Below are 10,513 nucleotides of genomic sequence, written 5' to 3'. Positions count from 1 at the left end.
TTAATTAAACTTTTGATTGAACCATTTACTTCTATTATGCGTCTACATGTGTCATACTGTATTATGATTGTAGTAAATTTGGTTTTGTTATCTTATATTCTTACATGATTCTATTAAGTTTAGTTTTATTTTTATTTTCTTATACTTCTATCTATTAAATTTGGTTTTATTTTTATTTCACCTTTTCGACTTTAAACTTTGTGTTTTTTTATTTTCTTACGAAATATACAACAACGAAAATAAAACCCAAAGCGAATAAATAAGAACAAGAAAATAAAGGACAATCACACAAGACAAAGATTTACGTGGTTCGGAAATTCCTACTCCACAAGCCGCACTAATTTTGTATTGATCTCTCACAATTTTTTGTGTTATGATTTTACAATTAGATGAGTATTTATAAGAGAAGAAACTAGGCCTAAATCAAAATTACAGTCCAAATCTGAAAAGTAGTCTAATCCATAAATTAGTCTGAATCTGAATCTGAATAGTCTATTTTCATGGGCTTAATTAATAGATTCCACAAAACCCAACAATCTCCAACTTGGAGTCTGGCCAATCTTCACTTCACTCTTGTAAGTCTAGTAAAATCAGTTCTTCAATCAATAACTCTAACTAGTGCAGCGCATTCTCATCAATCAATTCTGAAGGCCAGTTGAAACTAAGCAAAGCTTCAAGTTTTCATTCGTAACCACCTTTGTCAACATATCTGCAGGATTCTTTGAACAAAGATTTTCTTCAAGGACAAAGTACCATTTCTTATCAACTCTCTTGTAAAGTGATATCTCAGCTGAATATGCTTCGTCCTAGCATGAAACACGGGATTCTTCGCAAGATGAATAACACTCTGACTGTCGCTATACAGATAACTGTCCGCTTGTTTCTTGCCCAACTCCTCAAGAAAATTCTTCAACCAAATTATCTCCTTGCTAGCTTCAGAGATAGCCATATATTCTGCTTCTGTGGTTGAAAGAGCAACACTCTTTTGAAGTCGAGACATCCAACTAACTGCGGTGCCACCCAAAGTGAAAAATATAACCCGTTGTACTTTTTTTGTGTCCAAACATCCACCCAAATCTGCATCAGAGAACCCTTCCAAGATAACATCTTTCTTACTGAAACATAGTGCAACCTTGGATGTGCCTTTCAAGTAGCGTAACAACCATTTGACTGCTTCCCAATGCTCTCTTCCTGGATTACACATAAATCTGCTAACAACTCCCACTGCATGAGCAATGTCTGGCCTTGTACACACCATAACATACATTAAACTGCCAACTGCAGATGCATAAGGAACTTTAGCCATATCTTTCTTGCCTTCATCCGTTTTAGGTGATTGCTTCTTTGTGAGATTAAAGTGACTCACCAATGATGTACTTCTGGTCTTCGCATCCTGGACACTGAATTTCTGTAACAATTTCTCAACATACTTCTCTTGATATAATTTTAAAGTACTTTCAGTTCTATCCCTTATGATGCTTATATCAAATATTTGTTTTGATGCACCCATATCCTTCATCTCAAACTCCTCAGACATCTGTCTCTTTAACCTGTTGATTTCCCTCATATTTGATCCCGCTATCAACATGTCATCAACATACAACAATAATATGATATAAGATGAATCAAACTGTTTAAATTAACAACAATCATACATAGCACTCCTCGTGTATCCATTCTTCATCATAAAGCTGTCAAACTTCAAGTACCATTGTCTCGGTGCTTGCTTTAAACCATACAAGCTTTTTATAAGCTTGCAAACAAGGCTTTCTTTCCCAACTACCTGAAATCCCTCTGGCTGAACCATGTAGATGTCTTCCTCAAGATCACCATGTAAGAACGCGGTCTTAACATCTAGTTGCTCTAGATGTAACTCCTCTGCAACCACAATACTTAGCACAATTCCAACTGTAATCATCTTAACAACGGGAGAAAATATATCGGTATAGTCAATACCCTTTTTCTGTTGATAACCCTTGACTACTAACCTTGCCTTGTATCTCTTGCTGCCATCATGTTCTTCTTTGATCCTGAACACCCACTTATTCTGTAAAGCCTTCTTTCCCGCTGGTAACTCTGTTAAAGACCAAGTCTCATTCTTCTCAAGAGACCTCATCTCCTCATCCATGACTGATTTTCACTGAATTGAATCATCCACTTGTACTGCCTCTGAATAACACTGAGGCTCCCCGTCCTCGGTCAACAACATATAATATGTTGAAGGAGAATATCTTTGTGGTGGCCTCACACTTCTGCTAGATTTTCTTACCTCGGTTTGTGGAGTTACTGGAACCATGTCATCAACATTCTCCGAACTCCCACTATTTCTTGCAAGATCTGTTTCTGTAATATCTTCAAGCACTGCTTCCTCTTTCTCAGGTTGTTTCTTTGTAAACTCAGAATCGACTACAAGCTTATCCTTACACACCGCATTCTCATTAAAAGTAACATCTCTACTTCTAACGACCTTCTTAGTCAGTTCATCCCTGAAACGGTAACCCATATCATCTGAGCCATAACTAATGAAGATACACTTCTTTGCTTTCAGATCAAACTTGTCCCTGTCGGGATCTTTAACACGCACATAAGAAAAACAACCAAAAACTTGCAAGTGTGAAAGATTTACCTCTTTTTCCTGCCACTCTTCTTCGGGAATCTTGAACCCCAAAGGACTTGAAGGTCCTCTATTTATGAGATACGCAGCTGTGCTAACTGCATCAGCCCAAAACATCTTTGGAAACCCTGCATGTAATCTCATACTCTTGGCCCTCTCATTCAAGGTTCTATTCATGCGCTCTGCAACACCATTCTGCTGTGGTGTCTCTGGAATAGTTTTAATCATTCTAATCCCAAATTCCGCGCAATAACTTTTAAACTCATCAGTACTGTATTCACCACCATTATCTGACATCAAACTCTTCAGCTTCAAACCGGTCTGATTTTCAACTTAAGTCTTCCACTTCTTGAAATTAGCAAACACATCTGATTTATTCTTCAAAAAATAAACCCATACCTTTCTAGTGGAATCATCAATGAAAGTGACATAGTAGCGAGATCCACCCAACGACGCAACTGTTGTTGGACCATATACATATGTATGAACTAACTCTAACTTCATTTTTATCTAAATTTTCAATTGGTTAAAGACGAGAAAAATTATCCGGATAAGAATTTATGATTATGCCTCCTGAACCAGAGCCTGTCACTTAACTGTGGTTTAGCTTGGTTCATGCGGTTTGCAGGCTATTGCGTGAGCCTGTGAGGTTTACCGAGTGCGCACCTGCTGCGGTTTCCTTACTATAAAAAAAATTTAGATAAGAAAATAATTAGACCGACTAAAATAATATGTACTTTTATCCAGGTTAACATAATTTTTTTTACCATTAGTATATATACTTTTTTTACCATCAGTACGTAATTTTTTTTACAATTGATCCCGACTTGAACAAATTAAACTAAAAAAAATATGAATATAATTATTTGGATTTTGTCGGTATACCCAATTAAAGATAATTCGTATAGATGTGAGCTGCCTCTTAATTAAAACAAAATTATCTTTTATTAACACACCTATAAATATCAATTAAATTATATTTTTCAATTAGTTATATTTTTTTAAAACTAAAATATCACTAACTTTTACATATGTATATTTGAAATTATTATCAACTCATGTCATTAAAAATTTCTAATAAATAAATTTCAGAGCTTAAAATTTTCACTTCAAATTAAATTTAACAGTCATATAATATTAAAAATAATCCGTGCATGACACTTGTTTTAGACTAGTTTATAATATAATAATTAAAACAAATTACGTTAAATCTGATCCTAACTAATAAAATAAAATAAATATACATTAATATTTTTATTCTTTGTTCGGCATCAACAATCATCACCGTTTTTAAGAAAAAGAAACTTTATGTAATATTCTTTGTTCATTAATATTGTCCCCTCTCCAACATTAGCCTGAATAAGATTCAAAAATACAGTAAGACTCAATCTTAACAGCCGACTCAATCGTGTTGTACGAGCACTAAAAAGTCTCGGCCGATAACCTGTCTCACCGAAAAAATCACCAGCCTTTAGTTCTCTAGCAAATTGCAATAAGAAAGTACACTATAAATTTTTAATTTTCGAAAAAGCAAGTCATTTACAAATCACATTTAAAGAGGTCAATCATCAAATAAGATTTAACTAAGAAGCACAACTACATGGGTGTGGGCCCCTTTTAAGTACAATTAAAACAAAATGGCCCAAAACAGCATAATCTGAAAAATGGCCTTTTTTGCCACATAAAAATGTAATTCTAACTCATATATTTTGAAATCATAATTGTGTAAGTGCAGCTTGAATCGTTGTTATCTTTTAGGGGGTTTTTGGGTCATGTCGGGTAAACGGAATGGAACTGAGAAAGGAAAATAATGAGAAAGGAAAGGAATAACCTAGAATTGTTTTACGTGTTTGGTTAAGATCCAAAAACGGAATGAAAATTTACATGATTACATTTTTTATAAGATTTTTTAATATTAAGCAATCTCAATATAATCAAATATATTTATATTATAACAGTATAATATATTAACATTATAATAAAAAACAAATTTAATTATTTAATAGCAACATTAACTTTTTTAATAAATTAACATATAAATTTATATCAAAATTATTTTTAATTTATAAAAACTAAATTATAAATCATTTTTAATTTTTAAAATTAATTTTGCATAATGATGTTTTTTTTGTCTAAGATTTAAATTATAATTAAAATAAGAAAACAAAAGTGGGAAAAAGTGTTCAAATATCTAGTGGGAGGTGGGGAATGAAGTTTGAGGAATATGGGGTAAACCTACAACTAAAAAAGGGGAAGGGAATATGATTGTTTTTACTAAACAAACATCAACAAATTTACTAAACAAACATCAACAAAGGGAATAAGTCCAATTCTTTCTCATTCCCTTTGTTGAATACCTCCTACTGAACGCCCCCATATAGTTTTAGTCATAAATAAAAGAACACATTGCATTAGTATCAAAGGTAAACATATGCTGACATGGCGTTATTGGGTTATAACAGCAAAGGTCCACCAGAAAAAAGCCTATGTCCACAGGCGGAAAATTCAAGAGGAAAAATGTTACACGATTTAGCGTTTATGTGCTATTTGGGGCTTTCTTTTCAGTTGTGCTATTTGGGGTATTTTTACTAAAAATTGTGCTGAAAAGGTCCATTTCTCCAAATACACAGCATACAAAATTATATTCACCCCGGACTTAAATAAAATTGAACAAAAAACTAATATAATTAGCTGAATTTGGTTGATATAAATGGCATGATGCTAAAACCAAGATTTGCTAGCTAATGCTAAAACAAAATAATAAATATTACCGATGTGGCTAAAAAAATATTTTAAGAATCGAGATAAAACAAAAATAAAATTGAAACGTAATACATTGGCCGATATAATGATATCACGCTAAAATAAAATATATTATCTCTTCGATTTAAAATAAAATAAATTCAATTGGAGCTAAAATAAAATTAAAAATAAACTAAATATAATTAGCTGGTTGGTATAACGGGCTTAGACTAAAACAAAGTAATCTGTATTATTGATCTAAGCTAAAAATAAAATTAAATTCAAACTAAAGATAATTCTTATAATAATGATTTGTGCTAAAATAAAATTAAAGTTTACCTAATTCGTTGGTAGATATAATGTAGATTTAGAAGAGTGGGATATTGGGATCCGACCACAATAGCCGAAATATTAAAAGGTTGATGGTAGATTTGTGGGTACAATATTTGGGTTCATATATTTAGGATATTGTTGTGCCCAAATGTTGGTATAAACAATATTCAGATTAAGATCGATAAAATAGGTAAAATTGAAGGAGAAACGCCTAAGAACTAGGAAAAGATAAGATTAACTTTCCATAACAGATGGCACGCCCTAAGAACGCGCTGCATTGATTAAACGTTGAGTGGCACGTGACCGTTTTGCCTTAAAGGCGCGCCCTTGAACATGACGAGGCGCGTCCAATCATTGAAAAGAGATAGATGAGTGGCTTAATTGGAGTCTGTCCTATAGTGAGCCTTAGGGCGCGCCCTACGTAAGGAGGGCTCCTTGGGTGGATCATTTGGACATGATTACTTCGACATGTCCATACTGTGGCTTGGGCAGAATTAGAGTCAGCCCCAAAGATGAATAGTTTAGGGCGCGCCCTATGATGTAAAATGGTATGAGAAACCAAAAGTTGGTGATACAGGGCGGCGCCAACATACAGAGATGTTAGGGCGCACCTTGAATTTCTACTTAGACATAAGTATAGCTTTTATGTGCTGATTAGATGGATTCTCTAGAAGGCTCAAGGAAGATGGAGATTATTATTACTAACCTATTTGATGCAGGTACTCTATTGAGGAACTCCTTCCTGTAGCATATCTACAGGAAAGGCGGTGTCCGTGGTCAGAGACCTCCAGGGGTATGCCTGGACTGAAGACCTCCTCCTGTAGTCAATGGGTGTCCTCATTGGGGATGTGGGGTGAAATCTGGTGTGTGCTTTGGGAGCTCTGTCTCTGTAGTCAACGGGTGTCCTCGTTGGGAGACTTCGGAGTATCCTGCACTTTGCACCCAAAAGCTTGGGATCACTTGTCCTGCAATCTGGTAGGGGCTCCTTATCGGGGGACAAGGATGCGTCCAACATTTGGGGTGAACCACGGCTATACCTATGTCCACGGACTAGAGAAACAGCTGGTAGCGGAGGGTTATCCTTGGCCAGGGAGATGCCTTATCCGTGAAGTCTCGAAGCCGCGGACGAGCCTTGGGCCTTTGTAATTGGGCCTCATCGGCGGACATTCCTAAAGCTAGTAGAAGACGGTTTCCAGTAGGTTTCCTATTGGGCCTCGGGATAAGAAATCTAAGCCCATTAGGTTTCTTGTTCCCCAAGAACTACGTGGGCTTGATCCCCTATAAATAGGGGTACGTAGGCAGATTGTAAAGGGTCAGAAGCGAGAGCACAAAGGAGCCACCACTAACCCTAAACAATCTCAGCCCCCAATAATCAATACCACCAAACACTGTTCATCTTTTCCGACGAGTACTGTTCATCGGATCCACCGACTACTGCTCACGTTTCCGATAAAGAACCGCCATCACAGATCTTGTTTCCGGCTACTAACCTCAAGTTTTGTTGTTCCCAAATTCCTCCGTCAACAAATTGGCGCTTGAAGGAGGGGCTAACAAGATCTACATCTGGGAGGAAGGATGTCTCAATATCACGATGGAGGTTTTTATGATGGAAGTTCTGAAGAAGATTCCGATCATGGCTATGAATATGAACCCTACGTTCCGCCAATGACTGGCCGTCCCACACCGGACGTTGGAGGATAGCCGCTTGTGCTCATCAGCAACGCTGACTTGTTGGAACAACTGTATCGCATGGGCGATGCTTTGAATGGTTTCGATTCAAGTTTAAGCACCGTGGAATGATGCAAGGGCAGGAGAGGTCTTCGCCACAACCGAGCGGCTCAGGCGCCTGGAAAAGCACCCATGACAGACAGGGATGTCTCGGCCAGCCATGGCCACACTGAAAGAGGGCGCGTGCCGATAACCCCGCGACGCCTGGACTATTCTAATGACACGTCCCCGATCGTTGAGCTAGTGGAAGAAGATGCTGATGGACGAGAAATCCTGCGAACAGATAACCGGGGAGCCACCCATCCACACCGTTCTGACGTAGTCTCGAGGAACGCCGGCAGGCGGAGTCAATACCGGAGAATCAGCCACGAGGCTTCGCAGCTCTGAAAGATCGCTTGGGGATTCGCTTGGGCGATGACGATTTGAGAATGGTGTTACTTGAATGGCAGAGAGGAGCTGATCACGGAGATGTGACGCCCCATGATACAACGCGTGTGCCCCTGAATTCCCAGGATAATCGGGAGTGGCACCGCGATCCAACGCGTGTGCCCCTGAATTCCCAGGATAATCGGGAGCGGCACCGCGATCCAACGCGTGTGCCCCCGAATCCCCAGGAAAATCGGGAGCGGCACCGCGATCATGGACGTGGGTATGGAAACGATCGATGGAGAAGGCCTCAATGGAGGAGAAGAGGTGGACGCCGAGGCAGATATTTAGACGGATACCGTCGTGACAATTACCGCAGACACCTCGATTCCCGCTGGAATAACCAAGCAAATGGCTATGATTATATGGAACATGATGACCCCAGGAATATAGAAAACTATGACCGCGGTACGGTTCGAGGTCGCGGCCAAGGTGGAGAAGAGAATCAAGGGAGAAATCAGGAATGAAATCCTGAAATAATTATAATACCTGAAGACGCCCAGAATACAAACCAGCAGCAAGCCCCTCCCGGGGGGAATGAAGTGGAAATACCTCCATTGCAACCCCAAGGTTCACAGACTCAAATGCAGACCATTCCCGGCGTGGGAACTTTCAATATAGGAGATCTGAAAAGGCTACTTAACCATCTCGAAGGCAGGGTGGCGGCTACAGCTGAAATCCCGTCCCCATTCTCGGCAGCAGTAAGGGATGCACAATTGCCGGCCGGGTATCACAATACTACCAGCGATCTCCGTTTCCACGGAAACTCAGATCCGGTGGAATTCCTGGGTCGTTTTAATATAGAGATGGATGTGTACCAAGTCCCGGACTTGGGTCGATGTCGTCTCTTGGCGGCAACCTTTAGAGAAAGCGCCCAGCAGTGGTTTCAAAAGCTCGGGCCAGGAGTGATCACCTCGTGGGATCAGATGAAGAATTTGTTCTTAACTAAGTTCCAAGCCGCGGTGAGATACGCTCCCTCTGTCACAACTCTTGCCAATGTTAGGCAAAAAGAAAATGAAAGTTTAACATCGTACTTCAAAAGGTTCAACGCCGAGTCTACTAGCATGAGGGGGGCCTCAGACGAAGCCTTAAAAAGTTTCCTGATCGCAGGATTAAGGGTTGGTTCAGATTTTTGGAAGCACTTGCAAGGGAAAGATCCAGCCACTCTCGCAGATGTCTTCGCTTTGGCAGAATCCTTTAAAGCTATAGAACAATCTTCGGCAGATGTACAACCAACTTCACAGTCGAGTCAAAGAAACAAAGGAAAGAAGAGGGATAGGTCACCAAGCCCGAGATACCGAAGGAATAGTCGAAGCCCAGACCGGATAAATACAACAAGCACAAGGAGGGGACGGAGCCCTCCCTCAAACTATGACTACAAGATAAGCCGGTACACACCTTTGGTCGCATCTATCGACCATATCTATGAGGTAAACAGAAATAAAGGGCTATTTAGGAAACCTGAAGCTTTATCATCATGGCAAAGCAAAGACAAGAAAAAATATTGTGAATACCATGAATCATCTGGACATAACACGCACGAGTGCCGACATTTAAAAGACGAAATCGAAGCGCTTATCAAGGAAGGATACCTCGGAGAATGGGTAGTCAAGGAAGTAAGGAAGCACAAGGATGACAGGACAAGGGAAGAGGAAAGACGAGCCCCACGCGGGACAAACAATGATACCCCGGAGGAAAATAAATTTATCAGAGATGGCAGTATCCGAACAATCTACGGGGGAGATCCCGGAATGGAATGCAGCAACCGAGCCTTGGCAAAGTACGCTAGGGAAGCCCGGTTTAGGCCTCTCACTGATATTCATAGGGTGGAAACCCGGCCACCCAAAGTGTTTAAAGGAGAGTCCATGGATATCACTTTCAGAGAAACAGATGCCCGATGGGTACATCACCCACACAATGATGCGTTGGTTATTTCCATCCAAATCGGTACAAAGAATGTCCATAGAGCCTTCGTGGACAATGGAAGCTCCGCAAACATCCTCTATTACAACACTTTCAAGAAGATGGGACTGCCTGATCAGGATATGTCGGGGGAAGACTCGTGGGTCTATGGTTTTTCAGGTGCAGGAGTTAGAGTCATGGGGTCAATTCGGCTCCCATGAACACTAGGGGAAAGCCCATTGTCGGTAACAAAGATGCTCGAATTTAAGGTTCTGAATCAGGAATCATCCCACAACGTGTTATTGGGACGACCTTTTCTACGGGAGATGAGAGTCATCACTTCAATTCATCACCTAACAATCAAATTTCCAACGCCAAATGGAGTGGGAAGTATCAGGGGTTCCCAATATGATTCACGGGAGTGCTACAGGCAAGCAATGAAAGGGTTCAAAAAAGACTCCCACGCCGATGATACTCTGGACGTAGATCGAGAGAAAAGCATTGAGCAACCAACCGAGGAAATCCGAGTCCACTATTATGTTGAGCAAGAAGAAGAACATCCCTCTGAGTTGCCCTCGATAATGTTGTACCTGGAAGACACAATCAGAATTGAGATGTTGGAAGAAGAAGAGAGGGCGATGTATACCATAGTCCAAGCAGATTTCCATGGGGAACATTTAGAAGGAAGATTTGATGTCTTGCAAAGCCTCGAACAGGGTGACGTCATTCCTCTTGCAGAAGCACCCCCGCCCGCAAAATATACTGAAA

The 10,513-nt window shown here is 39.8% G+C and overlaps 1 protein-coding gene across 1 annotated transcript; it reads left to right on the top strand.

Annotated features, from left to right (window-relative positions):
- The first annotated feature begins 8,427 nt into the window (after positions 1-8,427).
- LOC141684934 (uncharacterized) lies at positions 8,428-9,966 on the top strand. Its single transcript, XM_074490071.1, has one exon. It carries the CDS (start codon positions 8,428-8,430, stop codon positions 9,964-9,966), a length of 1,539 nt encoding a protein of 512 aa, XP_074346172.1.
- Positions 9,967-10,513: the final 547 nt, after the last annotated feature.

This window comes from Apium graveolens, chromosome 2 (genome assembly GCF_009905375.1).
Source record: "Apium graveolens cultivar Ventura chromosome 2, ASM990537v1, whole genome shotgun sequence".
Classification (NCBI taxonomy): domain Eukaryota; kingdom Viridiplantae; phylum Streptophyta; class Magnoliopsida; order Apiales; family Apiaceae; genus Apium; species Apium graveolens.
Note: the sequence above shows the minus strand (reverse complement) of the source record. Positions and strands in the feature narration are given on the sequence as shown.

Coding starts and splice junctions, on each gene's coding strand:
- LOC141684934 (XM_074490071.1), top strand. CDS start 8,428: ATGCAGACCATTCCCGGCGTGGGAACTTTCAATATAGGAGATCTGAAA.